We start from the raw sequence: 23,720 nt of genomic DNA on the forward strand, positions 1-23,720 counted from the left end.
CATGAAATATAAATATATTACATAAATTCAAACAAAATAAACTAAATAAATTTCTCACATTTATAAATCAAAGCAAAACAAAAAATCGGATAAACAAGCAAGAATGGCATTAGAGAGCAGAGCAAATAAAAAAGCAATAAAATGCATAAAAGAGCAAGCATAAAATAAAAAGCAGAAGAGCATCTACATGACCTCTGAATAAAAAGAATACATTTATACAAAAACTAATAAACACAGGGAGAGCAAGAAGAGAGCAAGAGTAATATGCAAGGGGAAAAGGCAAAAATGGCATAAAGAACAGAGCAATAAAAAGGCAGTAAAACACAGAATCGAGACAGAGTATTAAAAAGAAACAAATACACGAACAAAATGAACAAGCAGGAAAATACAAATTAAGCGGTAGCTACGGTTGCATAATGCATGATACGACAAATGAAAAATAGCAACAAACAAAAACTCCTCCATAACAACAAGAAATCAGTAGTAGCAAAATAAATTACTCTTTGAGGATGAACCGAGCGTAAGGGGAACAAAACAGAGCAATACATATGTGCTAGAGGAAACTCAACACTTAGGCTTCTTGAAAATGAGTGGATAGAGCTGCATTGAAGTGATTCAAGGAACCTATTAGAAGGGAGTCCTTAATATTTGATGGCAAACTACTCCAAATCCTTGGAAAGACATGGCTAGGTGTGTTCTTAAAAGCAAGAGTCCTGGCAAATTGATGGTTAAACGAGAGAATATCTTGATGCCGAGTGTTAACTGTTATGTTGGCTTTGACAGACTGACAGTCTACCAAGCCAAACAGACATTTCACTGTGAACATGATCATGTTTCTGTCTCTGCGTGCTTGCAAAGTCATCCAGTTTAGTTTTTGAAGTCTCTCCTCATAGGGCATCTCCCCTTTATGCTGCTTTAGGCACATCCTACTCGCCCTTCTTTGAACTTTCTCCAGTTTGGCAGCATTTGACTCGGTGTAAGGGTGCCATGCTGGCAGGCCGTATTCCAGTATTGGCAAAACAAGTGAACGATACAAGGATGCCAAGGCTTTAGGTGATGATCCACCGGCAGTCTGCCAAATGAAGCTAAGAGTTCTGTTTGCCTTAGATACAGTGGTGGCCACATGTGCACAAAGAGGCTGTTTCGAGTCATCTTTTTAACAAGATGAAAGACAGGTTCCTACATTTAAATCTGTTTTTGCATTTAAACATTTTATGACAAGTACATGTACCTTCCATTACACGTAGGTCTATGATGCCACAATTGGTTTACATGAGCACTTTCCTATGGCACTGAGGCACTAGGCTAGACATGATTCACTGTACCCACATACATGTATGTGTAAAATAGGAAGGTGCCTTGGGCCAGTATTTTAGCAGGAATTATTCATGCAGAAAATTATAATTGCCACTCAGTGCTGCTTAGTGTGACATCGTTCGGTAAAAATGCTGTCATGATTATCCTACAAGTTTAGACGTACACATGTATTTCTCTTACTCGTGACACCACATGTCACATTTAAAGACCAACTCTAACTGTTTTAAAAGTTTTGAAAATAAACTTTTATTGCGTTTAGTGTTTAATAAATCATATCTTCATTACCAAATCATGTCTGTATTGCGTCTGTATTTTTTGTAATTTTGCCGAAACTTTTGAACGTTGTCTTTGAGTTTAACCCTAACAGTACCGGGCGTTGTTTGGCTTAGAGTACTCAGTACTACAAAATATAAAGTAACACTCTGAGCCTAAAGGACCTAGCGCTACAAATTACTATTTCTGGCGAGGTTTATTCCGTTGTTACTCGTACAGAGAACAATGAAACCGTGCATTCATAGTGCCACAGGACTGTATGGTACATTGTCTTCTCTATTGTGTTTTATGGCTGAAGAGAATAATCATGTCATGTCCTCTTACAAGCGACAGGGCTGAGTACTACATTTTACTACTAAGTAGTACTTTGTAGCATTCGAGACTGTTAGGGTTAATGAAAAATTTCCACAATCTGACCGCTGGTGGCACTGTGGAGAAACAAAATTTGTATGATGTAATACTGGAGAAAACATTGAAACTGGTATCCGTGGCACGACTGGTTGCACTATGAACGTACATGTACATGTACATGAAAATGGAGCTACATGTGCGTGCACCGCATGTCAGGGATCGATCTGTGAGCAGGTTCTACTGTGCCGCATTATCTCTTTTCGGTCGAGAGTTTGTGCTCCTTTCTTCATGACTTACAATAATGCCCAAATCATGCATCTTGGTGGACGTACTAGAAATTCTGCAAAAGAACCGGGATGGAAATTCACGTCCATTTTTACAGCTGCAAACTGGACTCCCAGGAAAAACAGGTACAAAAACTGTGTTTTATTAACATAAAACCGTGTGTTGCAAGGGAGATATTGATATGTGCCAGTTTTATTAGACTTGATTCTTCTGAACAGGATTCAATATGAGAAAAATCAACATCGTTGGAGTTGGTTTTTAACAACTGTTGTCTGCGGTGTAGGGGTCCATGGCGTTTTGTACACCCACGGGGGCAAATGGCACTCAAGCGGTGCCATTTCCTCCCCCCCCCTCCGAGGTGTAAAAAACCCATGGACCCCCTGACAGTAGGCAACAATTGTTTTGTTATATCATAGTCATAGATTACACTGGAACTATCTTACCGGTACATGTAGTCTGTACATGAGTAATACATGTATATACGCATATTTTATTGCAAGATTATGAAAACACTTTGACAAATTGAAACACTTGAACAGCAATTTAAATATTAAATTACTAGGAAAATTATTGACTGTGATGTCCTTTGTTGACGTCTGCTTTTGTTTGGGTTTGTTTTTTATCAGAGGGAGGGGGGAAGTCTAGGATTTATAACCAACTGGATTACTGGAGAAACCTGGGATTTAAAAAGCACTGGGGTTTTTGTCGACTGGTTGAATTTCAAGATATTATTTACACCAATTCTGTTGGAAAGTATTTACAAGAGCAGATGAAAAGAGACAATGGCATGAGCATTTTATTAACAGCAATGGCAATTGCAGTAGAAACAGTAATTAGAAAATAATCGTGTTCCACGAGCACAGCTGGGTGCACGAACAGAAGTTTGGCCCTAACCACCAAGCACATTGTTTGGCTTACAGTACGCAGTACTACAAAATACTAAGAAGTAGTCTGAGCCCGAAGGACTTAGCGCTACAAATTACTACTTCTGGCTCGGTTACTTCCATTGTGACTCATACAGAGAATACTAAAGCCATGCATTCATAGTGCCACAGCACTGTATGGTACATGTACATTGTCTTTTCTATTGTATTTTATGGCTTCAGAGAACAATGCGGTCATGCCCTCTTACAAGTGGCAGCACTGATTACTACATTTTACTACAAGTAGTAATTTGTAGTATTATGTAGGGTTAGGATTAATAACATGCAGGTCTTCATCACGGTCAGAGTGAAGATAGCAGGTGCAGCACATACATGTATGGATGGACACAGTGCTTCCATGTCCCCCACACAGTGCACACCTACAATAATTGTTGAGTACAACCGAGGCTATCCACACTCATACCCAAGATTACACAATTACAATGAAGTAGACCCGACAAATCAACTGTGGGAAAGATCCCCGTTATCCATCATTCTTTGCAGCCAGGCAACATCACCAGGGACCTCACACATGAATGATAAATGTACATGCATGCTTGTAGCATGTTGTATTATCAATTTGCGACCAATTAAAATTCACTATCTATGACCGTGGAATAACAAGTACAATGTACATGTACACACGCGCATATACATGTATGGTAAACATGAACATGTATAATACAATACATGTACTTGTACATGTACCTATTTGACACTTGATCATTTCAACCAAAACAGATGCATAAATGGAAGAGATTAACACAAAACTACATGTAGTTTTCAGATACATGTAGGTTGCAAATACTGGTCCATATCGGTACATACAACATACATGTACATGAACATGTATGACATATGCCTCTTGAAGCATGCAGGTCCAGTATGAACACCAGGGAGGGAGGAGGCTGCACTCATTACGCCAACGTGAATGCAAATGCCACAAATTTTTAATGCACATGGGTGCACGGGTATCAGATGCCTGTTCGAAAGTTTAGATGCGCGTCCAGCACAGAGTGTTCATTTTCCATTGAACACTTGAATAAAAGGACAAAATGATAAATCACACAGGAAAATTTTTTTCCACAGAGGTGCAATCGATCATCATTGAACCAGGCAGGAAGAAATCTTAGTTGTTTCCCACATTTTGACTTAACGTAAACTTCCCATGTTTCATGTACATGGATGTCCGTGCGAACTGCTACACTGTCGTATGTGACAGACAATGTACAGGAAGCAATGATTTCAGCAAAAGTACACAATTCTTTCCATTCAAATAAAATGTGCAGCTAAACCTCTCCACTCTCTTGATAAATCTGAGCTCGGAGCACACGTAAGGCCTGTGTTCTGGCCCCATCAGAGGCAGTAAATCAGCTGTCAAAAGATTACCTTGAAATGATTTAAAGTAAAATTATTCTTTGAACACGTTTGTGGAAACATACTTCAGTTCAAGTTGTGGAAGGATGACGGTTTGGGGTCCTTTTTTGCAATTGTTTTTACGTTGCTGTTCATCTGTTTTAATTTAACTCGCTGGTGTTTAATTGTTGACAGAATCGAATGATGTTCACAACTGCTGATTACAGGACCTGATAATTTGTGAAACATTTATTTTAATTATTGGCTTTTATTATTATTGGTTTATTTATTCACATAAACATTTGAATAAAATGGTCCTAAGACTCAAGGCATTCAAATTTACAATTACACTTACAGCTAAAAATTATACATGTACAGATACAATTAAAGTAAATTCCAAAAAAGCCCGAAAGATTTTATGGTCAAATTCTCGACAAAGAAGGAATTGCAGATCATCTATACTGCTCAGTATTACACCTTTGTATATGAAGACCAGACTGAGTACTGTTGCTTAACTGTCTTCCACTAACATCTTTCATTATCCCGGTTATCACATTTTTAAAGTCTGAAAACGTTGTCATTTGTTACCACTTACAATCTATTCACCAATTATGGCGGTAATTATTTAATATTAGTTTCCATTGGTTATGATGTGGGTAGGACAAATTATAAGGTGTTTATGCCCATTAAAAATGCTGACGTTTGAGACTTTAATAATCCAACCCTGATCAAGATGGAGGATGGGTACGGTCATCAGTATTCCAGATATGAATCACGACTCCCCTCATTTCATCACTGTGAATTAGTTCAATACTGTTCACTTAAAAAAATCAAAACACCAATCCTCGCTAAATCGGTTACCCAGGTGCCCAGGACAACCAAAACACATTTCTGGACAACAAGAATTTCCACAAATGGTTGTCTGTGGACAACCAGAACCTGGCATAAGTACAGTACTGATTTTTCTCCACTCATTGTTATTTTGTATTTTCAATTGATAAAAACAGTTTTAAGAGAAATACAAGCAATGAATTCCTTGATCCAACTCAGGAATTTCACCAAGGTTTTGCCTGAGTTTGCAATGGGCCGATGTGCGAGTCATGAATACAAAGTGTACACAGTATGTGTACATGTACCGGTACATACATGTACATGTACTTGTAGTCCGGTTCCCTGACCTAGCCTGCAGATTTGCCATTAATTCCTCAGGTCTGAGAACTAGACTAACCCACGCGTATCGAGAATTTTTGAGGAAGTACATGTACAACGATTTGATTTCTACACAGCGTGGGCCACTGGGAAAGTTTTATTTGTGTGTTCTAAAAAATTGAGAAATCACTCGAAGAATGCCACCCGTTCTTGATGATGCAGACATATTCATCCACAAATTACGGTGTAGGTTGATAAAAAGCTCCCGTTTGTCTTGTAAATGCGCCCCTAAATTATAAAGAAAGGTGCAAGTACATGTACTAAGACACGCTTGTTTCTCCTCTTGCCATGCAAAATACCTGAACTACTTTACTTCAGATCACCCTTGTCATGGAACTACGATGTAAGCACAAATTTTTTTTACGAAGTCACCGAGCACCAGCGCAGCAGGCTCACACACGTGGCTGCACAGTTAATGTGTCAGGTGTCATCATGCGGTTGTAAGTGCTCTTTGTGCATCATTTCGTACGAGCTTCGAACAAATTTTGGACATTAACTTATCAAAATGCCAGTGCAACATAAATGTATAATTGTCTAAAGAGACTCTGACCTGGATACATTCTTTGACAAGACTGATCCTCAAGTTACAAATCCACAGAAAAAAAACAGTGGATGAAAAACACTGTATACATGAACCATTAAAATCACTTTTTAAATAAAAATTCCCTACCCTAAAATTTTTGACCCAAAACCTTTAGAGGAAGACCTACGCAACCTATTTTTTTCAATGTGGATTGTAATCATAGTAATAGGAAGCACAACTATTTTGTTTGGCCTTAAATTGTTTAATTTTCTTGAATTTATATGGCATATACACATGTACATGCTCCTGTAAACTGACAAATTCAGCTGTCTAGGTAGCAAGTACTTGCTCTTGTGATGGTTAGCCCAATTTCAAGCCTTTATGTATAATAAGCATAATTTTTAGTGCAGTTTACCCTGTGTCAACCAGACATGATGTCAAATCTTTGCTATTTGAGTGCGGTAGAGTATTTTGTGGTTGGACACTATTTCAATGTTTACTGCAAAACGACACTCATGAGCAAGGTTATATTCGGGCTACCAAGCTGAAACCCCAGGCAACCACTTTTCATAAAAGCAGTTGCCCAGGGGCAACCATGTTTTACCGCAACCAGTGTTTTAGCTAGGATCATTTTAGTGCCAGTTAAATTTTTGGATTGCGAAGCGTAGCAGTGAGCAGTAAGACATACATGTAGCTTCCTCCTGCAGCTCTTCAGTCTTCATTATACAAGCATCATTGCATTCATTTAGCTGATTTTTCTCTAACTCTGCATCACTTACCTACATGTACATGTAAGTGGATGTACATTAAATCAGATAAGTCTTTGCCTATCAGTTTGTGCAATGGCGCATGTACGGTATGCATTGTCAGTCGTTATGCCCAAGCCAAAAAACGACAAAATAGGCCACCTCTGTTTACTGCACAATTATAATATTTGTACATGTTCCCACATGTATCATTTGAAAAGCAAACAACAAAACTCTGAATAGATGTTTGCCTGACCTTTGTAAACCGAGCCACCTTTCACTTGGCTAAAATAAACAATTCTATTCAACCCTGCACATGTGTCCCTGGGGAAAAAATCAGAGTATGTAGCTGTGTACCATACACCATTACCTATTACCTCGATTATGCTCTTACATGTACATGCACATACATGCATATCTGTGATGAGAAAACATGCAAGAAATCCAGCCAAACCTACAGCATGTCACTGATCACAAAAAGACAGCTTTCAGGCATAAAACCTCAGCGTAGCTAAAGAAAAGCCTCGAATGAATGATTTGGCTAGAGGTGCATGTCTGCATGGCCAGTAATAACATGGCTCCTCCACTTGCCATAAATTTGTGTGTCTCTGATAGTCACATCAGCCACGTCTTTTGGATACAGCCAGTGACTATGTACATGTTGGTCAAGTCGGCCTACATGTAGATGTTCGCCATATAGTGTGCCCCCCCCCAAATGCAACCCAAACGTATGTCACTTTCATTTTCTCTTGAATAGTCAGAATGTATTCTGGCAATTTTTATTTCAAGCTTGTGTTGTACTGCAGAGGTTATGATATTTTGGGAACCTCTGGTCTGGGAACTTTTTCTCGCATTAAATTTTAAATACACAGCATAAAAAATAAGACCTTGTCTATGTGATATACCAATACTGTACAACATGAGATACTGCAGAAAAATGTCCTCCACCGCTGAACCACGTGTACATTGTACATCTTGCATGTCTCGTTTTGCAGGTAGCGGTACACTTCTTCCATAGGGTCGTGTATAAATTGCCTTGCTTGTCATTCAAATCCAAAATACATTGCAAACATTGAAACAGCTTCTTTAATTAACAACCTTTATCGGCTTACTCATGTGTATGCCTCAACGAGGGCGCTGTCTACTTGTGGCTGGCTAAATATAATTTGGGCCTTAATTTCAGGCGGTGACAGTTAAACATCCACTGTCTTTACTTAAATATTGTCGACATTTACTTTAAAAAGATGGCTGTTTGGAATAAGTGCTCATAGGCAAATTGTCAACTGTACCTTACATGTACGAACATGTGCGGTAAGTTTTGCCCTAATTTACTCTTCTAAATGTAACCCAAATATAGGCCTAGGCCTACCCCCTGGATTGTGGGATTTGATGTCATATCTAATACACGGACTGAGCGATAAGATACTACATGTACCAATTGGTTCTTCCAAAACTTGGGCAGCAGTTGAGATATGTCTTGACATGGAACAGCCGTCGAGACGATGAGGGGTCGTAATGTTCAACGACCTTATTTTAAAGATGGTGACTGTGTGAGTGAGCCCGTTAGATTGAATGGGTGAAGGCAAAAAGACTGGAAAATAGCAGAACAACGTCAGTGAAATCATTCAACATTAAATGGCGCTAAGAAAGCGGAGAGGCTAAGGATCATCTCTGTGTGCAAAAAAAATTGCGCCTCCGATTATAAGAGGGTGCACCGAACTTTTTCACTACGCCGACACGCAAATTGCATATACGGATGTGTGGCCATGGAGGCTAAGGTACATGTACATGTAGGATGGAGTGGTAGCGAGAGTCCGTGCCACACTAGTGTAGTGGGGCTATCTTGCACCCTGACAATGTGACATCGTCCCCCCCCCCCGCGATTCCAGGGCGACGTTAAACGACATTAAAAAGAAACTACATGTAAAAACGGAGGGGTCCCAAAATACATGTACATGATCCCAAACTCAACAATAGGCCTACAACAGGGTCGTACTAATCAGCGTCAACACACCGTAGTGTAATGGTATGGTCCGACTGACTGAGGGGCAACATGGCTACTATCTTTCGTGGCTGTGCGGAGGGTGTTATTTTCGTGAAATAAAACGGCTTTTAAGCCCAAATGTTGCCCACTGTTGTTAGCCATATTGTATTGTAGGCATTATTATATTGCTATCGAATCGCGTTTTTATTAACTTAGAACGTGATTTGGGTGTGTTGACGGTGTGTCACGTTACTATCATGCGTTGACGCGTGTTGACGTTGTGTTGACGTTAATTAGTGCGACCGCTACAAATCGTTCAATGACAATGTTGAACAAAGTTGTAGGCCCAGGCCCTAAGCACGGTAACGAAGACCATTGCATTAAATCTACTTTCATGGTTACATGAATGATGATGTGACACACACCTCATAATGTCACTTACCAAAGAATGAATGAAACGCTAAGTGGTGTGAGTTTGAGTATTCACAGTCACAAACCACAGACCCGAAGCATGCGAACTACAGTATCTCGCCCTGTATGCACACTACTCCACGATGCGTGCGTGCACGTACGATCGTATGATAAACACTGATGCTCATGCTCGCGATAATCAAAATTACCGAGTACCAGCTTGTTACTGTTCGGCCAGTCCTAGCCCAAGACGTCGGTGGTTATAGTGGTTTCCGTCATTATTGTAGGCTGCCCTTGCACAGCAGTACAGTACAACTAGATAATAGTCAAGAGGGCGCCCTATGCACGATCTGCTTTTCAGCTTTAGGGTGCAGACCACTAATTCAAGTGAGAATTTCTAGCCATCATTAGCATTAAAAGTGCCCCCCACAGTATCTGTGGAGATTGTTTGGCCCCCCAAAAATGGTGAGATTGTGTAAATCCTTGCCAGGATCAACTCCCTGGGTCTTTGAGCTTCCATATGAGAGCAGAATGGCTAAAAACTACGGTTGAAAAATGGTCGTAAGTGCCCGAAAAAGTTGAGGGTTGGCACTTGAAAAATGGCTGCAATCCGACTTCTGAAAAATCACTTTTAGGGGGTGATTTTATTTGTGGGAATAATTAATAATGTAACTGGCTAGGCCACAACAAAAATGAAAAGAAATTGAAAGATTAGGGACGAGACAATAATTTTATTTGTGTTTCTGAAATCTCAGGATGTTGGTATGCATGTTATTGGGCTCTGAGCAGTGCTGATTTTACACTGTTTTCAATGGGGCTTGAATTAGTGGACTGTACCCTATATAGCGTCGTGAGTCAAGACTAGTACTAGGCTGGTCCCTCAACACGAAAACCTCAGTGATAGTGTTTTGTCGCGAAAAGTATAACACTAGTACTTTTAGTAGTATTGTATTGGACGGGACCGGACCAGTACCATTACGCTGATTTCATAAGTATTTGATACCTGTTTCCTTTTAAGAGAAAGTGAAAAGAAGCTTATAATTTCGTGTGATTTTAATTATAAATGGACATGTGTCTGACCAGAGATGTTGTTTAATTGAAATTAAGAAGTAACATTAGGCCTACTAGTACTTCCTTTTTAACGTTGTCTTTCAGAAATAAACACATCGTTTATGCATGGAGGAAGGAGGGGCATCTGTTCCTTGTCATGCCTGTGATATTTATACTAGTTTATTACTATAGAACAAGGAAACAGACATGATAGATTGTGAAGCACTGACATGCCGTGCACGGCATACACCACGCACACATCATGTATAGTCGGATCATGGAGTTACATGTAGAATACCTCCATGGTCTGATGGAGCTAACACTATATGCACTTGTATGGTTTTGTCTCAGAATAAATCATTCAAAACGAGGGCAATCCTGGAAAGAAGTTTATACCTAGGGCCTATACCATGTAAACAGACGCCGCTTGACGCCTGTTCACCATGTTCATAAACCCAGGATTCCCAGTGTCAGACTTGTCTGACATGTCAAACATGTCTGATATATTCTTGTTCTAACTAATTAAGCATGCTGTAGCTTACCTCGATATTTCACTGCTAAGGCCCAGGCCCAAGGAGAATTAGTGTTAGTATGATTTAGCCAAAACATCATTGATGCAGTGCATTGGAGGAAGCCCTCTAACAAAAATGGACAGCGTCCAGACCAAGTTAGTGATGTTAATTTTGTGCCAATGGAACATGATAAAGGCTGTAGGCTTCATCAGTTTGGGGGTAGAACAATGGTAGAATATGATTGTGTTGAGGGTTGTGATCAGCTGATCTGTATGATCACCTGATTAGGCTAGTGCGAGTAATCACCAATGCCAAAAGGTGTTGGTACTCATGACTAGCGATATCCAGATACATGTACATGTAGTTGACTAGTCGTCGTAAGGCGACTAGCGAGCACTCCATGGGTCACGACTATTGCGCTACAATATTTTGAAGACTTTGGGAAGTGTACAAGCAAAAAGGGAAGTTAAGGTTGAAATCTTTAAATTTCATTGTTAATGACAAGTCTTATGCATGTATGTAATTGCTGCTAGATCTAAAGACTTTTTTCACCCACATGCCGTGACTGGATCGTGCTAAATGTGAACAATACCACCATGTGGAGGCCGCCGTGGCCACAGTGATCGCATACATACATGTATTCCTACGAGCAGCTTCAACCACGTACAAGCGCACGTACAGCGTATAAGTACATGTACATTACCATCACAACACTGTGCACTCATTACCATCGAAACACATCGTGGTCCAGCGCAGTTGTGACATCACATTAGAAAGGTCTATACCCTTGCAAATAAGGGACACTAGAAACCATTCCATAGCCATTGTTTCACTGGTTGCTGCATTTTATTGACTTCAGTGCACAGGACTCCACGTCTGGTTTAACCAAGTCATTTTGGATAAAATGCATGTAGTAGGCCTGGGGACTAGCTGTGGAAGGGTAGCAGGCTCAAAGATGATAATGTTCAAATTTTGATATTTCAAATTTCAAACCTTGGAAAGAAATGCACTTTGTTCTTATAGTCACTTTTACGCTTTCATTAAAAACAAAAAATCACCAAAAATACCAAACTAGACTGCTAAATATTTCTTCTTTTAGGGAATGCATATACATGTACTTTAAAACTTTCTCAACCAGCCATGGACTGTGTATCCAACCAACAATATCACTGAATTCTATATTCTCTCCATAGTTTGTTTTAATAGAAGGTTAATGTGACAACCACATCACTTCCACAATGTCAGCGTCGGCTAGAAGTGCAGCTAGGACAACCAACAGCTGCAAAGTTCCGGCCATTAACTCGGCTTTCAAGGCGCAGTCACGAAAAGAGCAGGACAAGCTGAAGGGTGCCCTCGCCAAACATCTTCGTCAGGATATGAAGAGGTGTGTCAAGGTTGCAGAATTTTCCAGACAGTCATAGTAGTTGAGACCATCACAAGACCAGTCATAAGACCAATCATAAGACCAATCATAAGACCAGTCATAAGACCAGTCATTAGACCAGTCATAAGACCAGTCATTAGACCAGTCATAAGACCAATCATGAGTTAACGAGTGATCAGTGACAAAGGAGTGCTGTTTTGTTTTTCATTTGAATAGCTTTTGACTTCAGACAGAAGACTGTGATGGTCATGTAGTATATTTTAGTAAATTTTGAGGGATCTTGTCTGCTTTGTGTGCTGATGTATTTAAGGCTTGGCGAAGCCTTTTGAAATGGAGCACTAACCAGATCACAAAGGGTGGCTAGTTTGATAAACCACCAGAGAAAGAATTCAATTCTTGGGTTTACCATGTGTAAATCTCGTTATCTGATGGGTGGACTGTAAATTGCATAATTACATGAATTATTTATCCCAATGCATTGTGCGCACCCATACTGCCAAGTTCTGCTGCGGATCGCTTTTTTACTTCGTCTAAACTCATACCAGCACACCTCGCGTAAGACGCTAGTTGACGTACAGCATACCGAATTTGTTTTTTGTATTCTTTGCGTCCGTTCCATCAAGTAATTCGGCAATTTCCTCGTCACTCAGCAACACAAATTGCTTGAACCCGCTGCCATTTTAGTGATCATGGGTATAACGCGTGCCCTCTGTTGACCAATTACGTATTGAAGTCCTTTGCGTGCAATAGATCAAACTGCATGTAACCAAAAATCCAAGGTGTATATAACAAATTTCAATGTTTATGATGTAAGCCTTGAAATAGTCTGTTTATAAAATATCAAGGGACCTACGATCGTCTAATCAAATGACAAGGTTCTACGTAGGTGTTATCTAATACTTTCTCATAGTACATGTACATTTTCATGCGACTAAAAGAAGCACAGATGTGGGTAACACGTGACATGCCCTAGACCAATTCAGGGACAGAATCTTTGTTGCACTAACTTAATTCTAGTCTGCCTCTTGTGTCTTTCACCTCAGGTCCTGTAGATTTTTCAAGCTTTTTTTTTCCATCTTTCAGGTTGTTGGATGAGGGCACCTTTGCCGATGTCCATCTGCTTGTCAACTCAGAGAGGATACCAGCCCACTGTGAAATCCTGCAGGCCCGCCTTGCTGAGTTCTTTACTGTGGTGATCCAGCCCCGGATTGTAGAAACGGAAGAGGATGAGAAAGTTGTTGATTTGTCTGGACTAGGCATAACTGCCTTGGATCTCAAGAATATGCTAAGGTGGGGTGGTACTTATGGAAACTATTCCATGTATACATTTTTAGTACTTTAGACTGGAGCCTACTTGGAAGTATGCTTAGGTCAGTTTAAATGGAATAGAACCTCATTTTAAAAATTAAAAAAAAAGATTAATGTATTTAGATTTTATTGTTGGCTTCTGGGATTGTTTGGGTAAACAATAGGTGTGTTGTTCATTTCAACAAGCACACTTCAGGGCATGTATGGCAAATGATTACAGGAACAAGTTTCCATTTCCCCCAAAAAGATTAGAAATTCTAAGTTAAAGCCTATGTATTTCTTGAATAATCTTACAACACGTTTGTTGGCATTTATTTTTTCAGAGCTGCATACACAGAAGATAATGTTATGCCTGACTGGGATGTTGTCAAAGGTAAGATGAACCCACAAGACCTGGTCAAATCAACTAAAACTGACACTGACCAGCAACACGTGGACACTGAATACAGCCTCCCTGAGACCAACACAGTCAATAGTCAGGTGACTAATTCAGCTCAGGAAGCTGCTTCTCTCAAAAGTCAAATGGAAATTCCTGATGCTAATGTTGGGAACCAGATTGGAACAACTGATGCTTCAACCATGAATATTTGTGAAAATATTGGCTTGGAGAGTGTGAAGACCACAGTGGGATGCGAACCTGAAACCATGGAAAAAAATGTTCCAGACATGCAGGACAGACCCTTGGAACAACCAGATTTGGAAACTGAAAAGCCATCAGATAGAAGTCAATCATTTGAAGGCAGTGGAGGCAGGAAAAGTACAGTTTCCAGTAGCGCAGAGTCACAGACCAAACCAACAGGGATGAACCCCAAGGTGTCAGCAAAGAGTGGTAACTTGTCTGCAGAAACCAGACTGCAGTCTTCCCTTGGCGAAAGCCCACTGCCAGTGGCATCTTGCCGTTTGGGGAGAGACTTACTGGGTATTTTCACGGATGACTCAGCTCCTGATGTCATCATCAAAGTAGATGGGAAAGAGATACCTGCACATAGGTAAAAACAGAATTGTCAAATAGAACGTAGACACGGTCTACAACTAAATCATGGTGCTTCTTTCCCCGAAGTACATTGCTTCATTTTTGATCTTTGTATTTGCAACTAGTAGAGACCCTAGTGGAGATATTTCACTTAACCACTCCCTGCCGGGCGACCAGTTTTCGAGTACGTAGGCTGTACATGCAGAGCCGGGGAGCCCGGAACTGGGACAAAAGAGTTGGGCCTTATAACAAAAGACCGTGCTCAGCACTAGAGACTGAGCTGCTGGGCATTACGGAAATTTTTTCATTCTCAGTAGTGGAGATAATCCAGCCTTGTTTTGAAACAGCATACCACGGTTTAAGGCATTTAGAGCGAGCGGTTCCCCCCGGGGACAAAAGCTCTCTACCGCCGCAGCGATGAGCCACACAGCACCGCTGCATGCTAATCTGGCCCCTATTGAAAAGAGGTCAGCAGTGCACTTGCCGGTTTCAGGAACAAAAGAATCTTACGTAACCCCGCTCAATCTGGGCTCTTTTTCCAAAGCTGCAGGCCTGGCTGAAATATTCAGGAGTCAATGATTTTTACCTGTCAGCTTTAGAGTAGTGCCCAAAGAGTCCTTCATTTTTGTATAAACGGCCATTAAATGAAATGATGAATTTTTGAAGAATTTTGAAAACAGAAAATCTTGAAAATGAGGCGGCATCTTGTCTTGCTCAAGAAAAATCCACCCAGCAGAAAATGGTTAATACTGAATAATAGATGCCCTTATACAAGTGTCCTCAACCCACAAAAAAAGTTGTTCTCCTTTTGTTTCAAATTACTAATACTACATGTAGGTCACTGTCATGCCTGGTAATGAACTCTGTCAGGAAATGGCACTCGGAATAGTTGGAACTGTCTTATATCATTCAGATCTCTCTATAGAAGTCACTCAGTGTTCTTGTAAAAAAACAGTTAGGTATTTCAATGAGGCAAGGTCAGATTTTGTGATAAAAGATCTAAAGCATGCCAGCTTGAATATGGGTGAATTGGCTGATGTCTCTTATATAGTACTAGTATTCCAACTGACCTACATATGCTTACTGCTTCACTTTACCAAGCTGGCTCATTGATCCTATGACCTGCCTGTATCACAAAACCAATCAGTACTTTTTAAACTTCAAAGCCTCATGGATTTTCTCGCTTTTCTATTACAGTATTAAAAACTTCAAGTTTAAGTTGTAGGTCTGTGGTTACCATACTGCTGTGAGAAAACAGTGCAAGCCTGTGTGTTAGTTTTCTCATCAAGAGATGATTTTGTCATGCCACGGTCTCGGCCTATGAAGGGAGGCCATTAAGGGGTTCATTCTGAAACGTTTTTGTGTGTGTCCTCGTCAGGTTCATGCTGTGTGCCAGGTCCCAGTATTTCGCCGCCATGCTGCTGGGAAGTTGGAGAGAAAGTAGCTCATGTGAGATTGAACTCACAAGGTGAGCTGAGATTTGCAGCATGCTTTGTTTCATGATTGAAAAATGAAACACAGGTACTGCTACAATAAAACCACACCTAACATTAATCCAAGAAGGGAATGTCAAATCATCTGATGGAACATCACATCAAAAGCTAAGGGTCAATGCCATAAGCAGAGATGTAGACATTTGACTGCCTTATGTGTTTTGGTCATTTTATTATATAGGTGTGTCTGACTTGTTTAGAATATATCCTGCGATTGACTATCGCATTCTCACAAATTTGGGCGCTCGTTTTTGTGTGAGTCTGACAAAAAATAAATGACCTATAAAACAAGGGAATGTTTTAAGTATGTGCAACTTTTAATCTATTTCTTCAGTGTTGATTTATTGTTGGAAAGAGAATGCTCATCTGTTTACCCTTTTTGTATCTAGCTTCACTTATGCTGCAGTGATCCTTGCATTACGATTCATCTATGGCGGTGCCTATGAACTTCCAGATGGTGTAATACTAAGGTAAGTCAAATCACCTCTGAACAACCTTTTTCCGAATTAAACTCTTTTTATTTATGTTTTCCTGCTTAAATTTGTAACTTTTGAAAAGAAACTTCTGTTATTTTTTCACGAGTTCCCTTCTCGTTTCGCTGTCACAGAGGTGAAAACACTTGTGCAAAGCTCAATGCATTAAAGCAATGCTGCGGAGGTTCCTGCTGCGCTGCGCTGTGCCCATACAAAGAACATGGGATGGAAATGTAGCAGCCAGTCTATACTAATGGTGTCATTACACTATACTCCAGCTTTACATACACGCAACCCTACAGCTGTTGATCAAAAAAATGTTGATGTTGCAAGAAGACTTCTGCCAGTTCATTCACAAAACTTTAATGTGTGTATATTTTCTGTGTTCATGAGTGAAATGTGAGGTTGTTATGCTCGTACTTGAAGCAAGCGTGCTTCCACAAAATTTCCTGCTGCAGCACGGGGTTTATTGCCCATCCGTCTGGATGCATCATGGACGCTCACCACATGATACATGGACATTGTTGGCCAGTTTGCTGTTGTGATTACCTGACTAGCTTTATAAATAAGGGTGTAAATTGTCCATAAATATTAAGAATTGTTGACTGTAAATATTTTTACATTGATTAAGGCAAGTTTTTATCACTTTATGGCAACATTTGGTAGCCTTTGTTCCCAATCATGCCACTCAAGCAGCACAAAAACTTGACCCCAAAAATTTTCTCACCAACTGACCCTATTTTTGAGAGGCATGTAATCGCAGGAACCATTTTTTAGGCCTTATTCATTTAACCGCTTTGTGGCTGCTTTGTTGTAGTGTCAAATTTAAGTGATGGTGAGAGAATTCCATCACAATAATACTTAACCCATATTATTTATGATGACCAGAGGGGGTTAAGTATGTATTTTTTCCCACAGGGATGTACTGTACATGGCTGACATGTATGCCTTAGACATGCTCAAGGATGTTGTTGTGTTCAAGCTGAGAAAGGACTATTGCCATTTCTTCCATAAGGTATGTTACTATTATCACTGAGTAATTCTGGTCATGAAATCAGGATTCCTCATTAGTGTCCCAGGCACTGTGAGTCCTAAGTATGAAGAAACAAGTAGAGAGAATAATGAAAAGCAGTAACAGTTTTAGAGGTGACAGGAAAAGCCCACAAGAACCTTCTGGGTAAAGCCTGCTGGAATCAGGGACTGAAACCCTAATCCACATGTGGGACTAAGTCAAGAATCCAAACCCAGCTGCAGAGGTGAATGGTGAGGAAGCAGTGAATTGTGTACTTTGGAAATACAAGAATATGTAGGGCAGGTACTGACCAGGCAACATTCCAAATATTATACCACTTTTATGTCCATGAACCAAATAAATAGAAGCTAAATAAATTTTGACCCCAGTAAGATTTTCTTTCAAATCAAAGGCTCTTATATGACAAAGAACATTATACGGTTCTACATTGAAATCGGAAGTTAAATTTGTTCTTTATGCATGCAATACGAAGATTTAACTGCCAATGTAATGCATCAAGGCCCAAATTGCTTGTAAAGATGTCAACCTTTGAATTGAAGCTGTTTACTCTCAGTAAGCAGCAGCCAGAACCATGCAAAAGCACAATATGGATAGAATTCAGGAAGTTTTCTGTTTAACCAAGGAATGGAGAAGGGTGGGTTACTATCTTGTCTTTACGTTTGCCAGGGATGGAGGGGGGGATCTATTCTCCTTATTGTAACATGATGGATTCACTTCACTGCAGTGGCATTCCCACCCATTCTCCCCCATCTGTCTAATCAGCCTCTTTTATTATCGCCAGCCTTGCAGTATGTGCTTAGAGTATATCCCAGAATGCTTACTGCTGATCTCCAACATTGACCTCTCCAATCTCACTGATGATATCTTCAGGTGGGTACCCAAAAACTCAGGTGAATACCTGAAAACTCAGCACTGTGGGTTTCAGTGTTCCAGTGGCTGTTCATGTGGTAATTGTGTAGACCGTGTTCACATCTTTTATCTCAAAGAGCATGGATTCAGTCCTGTGGGTGAATGATGTGGATTGAACGTCACACCTTACCATGTTCTTAACCACTTCATGCCGGGTGAGGTTTTCAACGTTTGTGACGCCCCTCCAGGCTATTTTCTTAATGTACCATTTTCACCGCCATATAGTGGGAAAATACGTCCAAAAAAAAACAGAACCAAGATATCATTGCTTCTTTTTCCAAGATGTATTTTGCGTTGGGGAGATGTTAATTTATAACGGGTTTTGCCCTTACCCAACATATGTATTAATAAACACTGTATGCTCAGTGCTTGTCTGAGAGCTTCCGAAAAAATTCACAAGCTTACTCGGGTGGGACTCGAACCCACGACCTCCTGCTTACTAGTGCAGTCGTCTCAACCACTCGACCACCGAGCTTGCCGTGGTCGGCTGGCTGGTCCGAGTCGGGTGTAGCAGCGGGTACTGCGAACTATTTCAAGATGTATTTTGCGTTGGGGAGATGTTAATTTATAACGGGTCTTATTTAAACACTTATTTTTGATGCAGCCAAACATTTCAGTGACTGAAAGGTATGAGACCTAGCAAATATGCAGGTATAGTTGGAATGATTTTAAACAACTCGGGAATGAAGAGATGCAAATCTTCAGAGTCATTTCAATTCTATACAATTTCCTTTTCATCTTTAAAAGGTCTTTATAAGGGGTTTTAAATTACATTTGTGGGAAATTATACAGATGGTCTTTGCAGTTTAGAGGGGTTTCGGTGTAAAGTCATCTGGAACAAACATTTTGGCTTCGAACTTCAAATGAATGATGAGAGGGCATGTCGTTTGCTTTTCAACCAACCCAACCCAAAAAGTACAAACCAAACCAGATTGAAATGGTAGAAAAACTATTCCAACCCTACCCTAAACTGCCTTTTTGGTTAGGTCAGCTGCGGTTGGGGTTTTGGTTTTGCACAAAGTTACACTACACCTCATGCTTCCCCCCTTGATCTTGTCCCAGTTGGCAGGTGCAATTTCTTGATCGGACCTGGAGTCAGAAGACTTTTGCTACCCTACCTCAGGACCTGCTCGTCAGATGCAGAGATTTTGCCGTCAGGTCATTGGTAAGTTAAATCACTCCCATCAAAACTCAACTTCTGCATTGATTCCAGAGGTTGCACATATGTATAATTGTCAAAAAAATCTAAAATTACCTTCAGTGAAAACTTTGATAAACAATATTCATGGTTAAGTTGAAAAAAAATTGAAGAATCAACAACAACCAATGCTGGATTTTCTCGGCTTACTGGACCAATTGTGATAGTATTAAACTGCACTTGTTCACCCATCATAATGATTTCAATACAGAGAGGCATGTAGTCCACGTTTGTAACTAGACCATCAGCAGAATTCAGGGTTAACAGACTGTTTTTACTGGACAGTTTCAATGGTTTCTTGAAAGCACGCTCTGCTTTGATTTCCGTCAGACGATCTTACCCTTGAAATCTTTCGGGGTGTCGTTGATTATTAATGTCACATGGTGGTTACATTTGCCAAGATGTGCCCCCAAAGAGCTGGCATGGCTTGCAATATGAATCTAGTATAGCAGTTTTGATGAAAAGGTTCATTTGTACATATCTGCACCTCTTAGGGTAAGAACATGATAACCGTATACCTTTTCTTATTGTGAGCTATTGAGAAAAATCTATCCAACAGGGTTTAGACACTAAGCTGAAGGTTAAATGGAATCTGCTTATCACAGTAACCTACATGTTTGTAAAGAACTAGAAGAACTTTGGTAAATAAGTTAGCAGTCACTGAATTTCAAAATCTCTAGTATTTTTGTATTTAGATTTATGAAAAAAATCGGCATCCTCATATTCACGAACACAGAAAGACAGATCTTCACAGCTTGAATTTGAACTTTCTTTCTTTGATGTTCTTGTAGTCTCGGAAATCAGCTGTTGGGCTGCTGCTCCAGATTGACAAGCTGGTCTGCAATCTACCCCACGTCAGTTGGACCAAGGTCATTCGTTCCGCAGCCCTACATCTGCAGGATGCCTGTATTAAATTCATAGCCATGAACTTTATGGGCATTGTTGAGGAAGACTCCTTCTTGAGTCTGCTTGAGGTTAGGAGCTAGTTTCATGAAGCTGCTTATTGGGCAAATAGTTTTGCAGTAAAGTTGGATTTTTCTTCTTCCTTACTAAGAATGAAATGTATGAAATGGGGGCAGGAACCAGTCAAGTGAAACGAAGTTCTATTCGACAGGTACCATTGAATAGAATGAATATCAATGACATGTGATCAATGACTAATCAATCAGATGACAGGGATATATGCAGATATTGTATAAAATGCTCTCTTCCATAGTCACAAGAAATGTTATTACCCATAGGGATGCAGGGATTTATTGAGGCTCTGAATAAAACAAGCAGTAAATGTTTTACATGCATGTATATTTATGTAAAAGAAGGGGATCGTTTCATTCACTGAGACCATAGAGACAGGATATGTTGTGTTGCACTCAGCCTTGCCGTGTGGAATTACTTTATTGCGTACTCAATAGACAGGAACATTAAAGAGTTCATAGGTTGGAAGCTAAATGGGTGAGACCAAGAATGCAGAATAGAGCCATACCAACCATATGTGAACGACAAGATTCTCCACGGTTCCCCTTTGAGTTTTAGATCTGAAGTAGCATTTTCAAAATGTTACTTTCTTCTATCTTGGCTGCATGAAATGTCAGAAGACACAATGTGCAGACATCCAACTTTTAAACACAAGGCTAGGTGGTCATTGGTGCGACGGCATGATGCATAAACAGATGATGTACAAATGAGACTTTATACTGGGTTTTGTGTCCACCACTTGTAGAACAGTGCCTAGTGCTGGAGTTGTGGTTCATTTACAATTTTCAAATAAAGTGCAAGTGTAAAACCAAACTTACCCAATCTCTTTGTGTTTTACAATGGAAGTATTGAATTTGTTTAACAGAGTAGTCTTAGATTTCTCTCATTGCAAAGGTTTCTGTGAACAAAATTGTTTACAGGAATTATAGTGTCTATGTGGGTTGACACTCGCACAAAATTACAATAATTCCTAGACAGGAAATAATCCCATGGTTGTCTTCTGTGCACAGGGTATGAATTGGAAGAAGGACATAGTTGAACCAGTGTTTGACTGCGTCATTTCCTCTCTGACAAGAGACTTGGCTAACTTCACATTCCTAGCTCTGCATTCCCTCCAGATAACTCTAACAGACGACTTTGATAAAGGAAAATGGAACCAGGTAAGAACATGTAAGCGATAGTGCCCCAAAAGACTGAGCTATTTTGGGTGTGTCTATGTATGTGCATTGTAAGACTATCCCCACTGGCCTGGTGTACAAGTGATTTGATTAACCACTTCCTGCTGGGGACTCCGGAATCGGAGACGTATGGTTTATATGCTTGGCCGGGGTCTCCGAACTCGGAGCGAAGAGCCACACAGCACCGCTGCAAGCTAATCTGGCCCCTATTGAAAAGAGGTCAGCAGCGCACTGAGCCAGGTTCGTGAACAAAAGACAGTTATATAACACCGCACAATCTGGGCTCTGTTTACAAGGCAGCAGGCCTGGCTGAAATACTCGGGCGTCAATGAAGGTCACCTGCCAACTTACAGTAGTGCCTAAAGATTACTTCGTGCGGCTGTAAGCGACTGTTAAATGAAATGATGAATTTTTGAAGGATTTTGAAAACGGAAAAAATGATAATTATGCTGGCCCAGCATCATCAACATTGAAAAATGCCCCGGCACGAAGTGGTTAATAAACACTGGTGCACCAATACCATGTGTAGCATAATTACCTGTGCTAATGCTTTGCAGATTTATTGATGTGGATTTGGCGGTTCAGGACATCCTCAATTTCAATTTGGTCGAGGACGATTTTTCTGGAGATTGGGAGAAATAAAACATGCTTCCAAAACAAAGATTGATGTAGTTGCAGCACTAGTATGGTATGCAAGAGGTTCTCTGGAATTGTCAGGAGATCAGTTGTGTCATATTTCACTTCAATATCAGTTTGCTCACTTTTTTACAATTCCTTGAAGGATTCATTGGTACTTGTTTCAAATCTTGTCCCATTCTGAGCAGGATGCTGTTGCTATGGTGCACAAGTTATACTCACAGTGTTACAATTACATGGTTAGCAATGTCAATCTGGTGGTCCGAGCTGGAGGCTGGAATCGACTGCCTGAAGACCTTAGAGAACGTATCAAGAAAGGTAGGCCTCTGATAACATCACCCCCCCTCCCCGGTTGGTTGGTAATGAGGAATGTTGGATATTGGTGCAGGCTATGGGAAGAATGGGAATCTATTATATAGTCTGGAGTCCTTTTACCAACTTGGACATTTTGGTAATTCGTTTTATTTTTGGCCATGTTCCCAGACATTTGCGCATAATAAAGCTCAAGGATGCACCTTTATTTTGTCTGCACCACTTTTCAATCCAGTGTGACTTTTGGACTTGGAAAAAGCGTCAGTTACAAAACACTGTACATTCAATCTACTGCATACATGTAGCCATGATCCATATATGCCTTTTGTGGAATGTGTTTATTGTCTGTTTTCACGGATCTGTTGGTTTCCATCCACCATTGGCCAATGACAGATGATTGAGGATTTGGCCTTGGGCAATGGGATGTCAACCGTAAACTTTGATTTATTGTTTGAATTGTATAGAATTTTTGGCTGCAAGCAGGTCTCAGAATCTCTTTTATCTTCATTTGTACAGAGGGAATGTTTGTTGAAAGCCACTGGAAAGCACCTGCCCGTAGGCCAGTTCTCAGCAGCTCACTGAAGGTAAGTGCAGTCACCTGATTTAGGCTGGGGTCTAGCAATGTACAGGTAGTGTGACTGCACTTTTATGTGACCCAAACTAACAAAGTGAGTCGCAAGCAACCAGAGCCACTTTAAAAGAACCTTATACAATGCAAATCAACAGGAAGCCTCACCATTCCTCACCAATACTGTCTGCTTTCATCAGGATACTAAACGTACATATACATCAAAGCAAAGAACTCAGTAGCTTTCTCCCTGAATTGTTGAAAAAAATTACTGAAAAAACCTTGTAGCCTGTTGGGAATATTCGATAACATATACCAAAAGAGAAGTATGTTCAAATTT

At 40.2% G+C, this 23,720-nt stretch overlaps 2 protein-coding genes across 7 annotated transcripts in view; one reads left to right on the forward strand and one right to left on the reverse strand.

Annotated features, from left to right (window-relative positions):
• Positions 1-9,636, reverse strand: part of LOC110983837 (ras-specific guanine nucleotide-releasing factor RalGPS1-like) — a 51,784-nt gene extending 42,148 nt beyond the window's left edge. For all 3 annotated transcript variants that reach the window (XM_022243421.2, XM_022243422.2, XM_022243418.2), the window contains exon 1: positions 9,410-9,636. The gene's annotated coding sequence lies outside the window, so the exon portion shown is untranslated. The remainder of the gene's footprint in view (positions 1-9,409) is intronic.
• Positions 1-23,720, forward strand: part of LOC110983836 (BTB/POZ domain-containing protein 8-like) — a 28,438-nt gene that overhangs the window by 2,508 nt on the left and 2,210 nt on the right. Inside the window, exons 1-13 of one of the 4 annotated variants that reach the window (XM_022243416.2) lie at positions 9,758-9,843; positions 12,134-12,324; positions 13,408-13,614; positions 13,956-14,621; positions 15,984-16,073; positions 16,488-16,568; positions 17,490-17,586; positions 18,386-18,474; positions 19,576-19,678; positions 20,503-20,685; positions 21,697-21,846; positions 22,689-22,818; positions 23,329-23,396. In XM_022243416.2, the coding sequence (XP_022099108.2) occupies positions 12,179-12,324; positions 13,408-13,614; positions 13,956-14,621; positions 15,984-16,073; positions 16,488-16,568; positions 17,490-17,586; positions 18,386-18,474; positions 19,576-19,678; positions 20,503-20,685; positions 21,697-21,846; positions 22,689-22,818; positions 23,329-23,396 (2,010 nt within the window). In that variant the 5' untranslated portion in view covers positions 9,758-9,843; positions 12,134-12,178. Of the gene's footprint in view, positions 1-9,757; positions 9,844-10,213; positions 12,325-13,407; positions 13,615-13,955; positions 14,622-15,983; positions 16,074-16,487; positions 16,569-17,489; positions 17,587-18,385; positions 18,475-19,575; positions 19,679-20,502; positions 20,686-21,696; positions 21,847-22,688; positions 22,819-23,328; positions 23,397-23,720 lie in introns of those variants that run through there. The other 3 variants (XM_022243415.2, XM_087143396.1, XM_087143395.1) reach the window with 3 other exon arrangements.

The sequence above is a fragment of the Acanthaster planci genome, linkage group LG11, assembly GCF_054643075.1.
Source record: "Acanthaster planci isolate LZ-2023a linkage group LG11, COTS_SCS, whole genome shotgun sequence".
Taxonomy (NCBI): domain Eukaryota; kingdom Metazoa; phylum Echinodermata; class Asteroidea; order Valvatida; family Acanthasteridae; genus Acanthaster; species Acanthaster planci.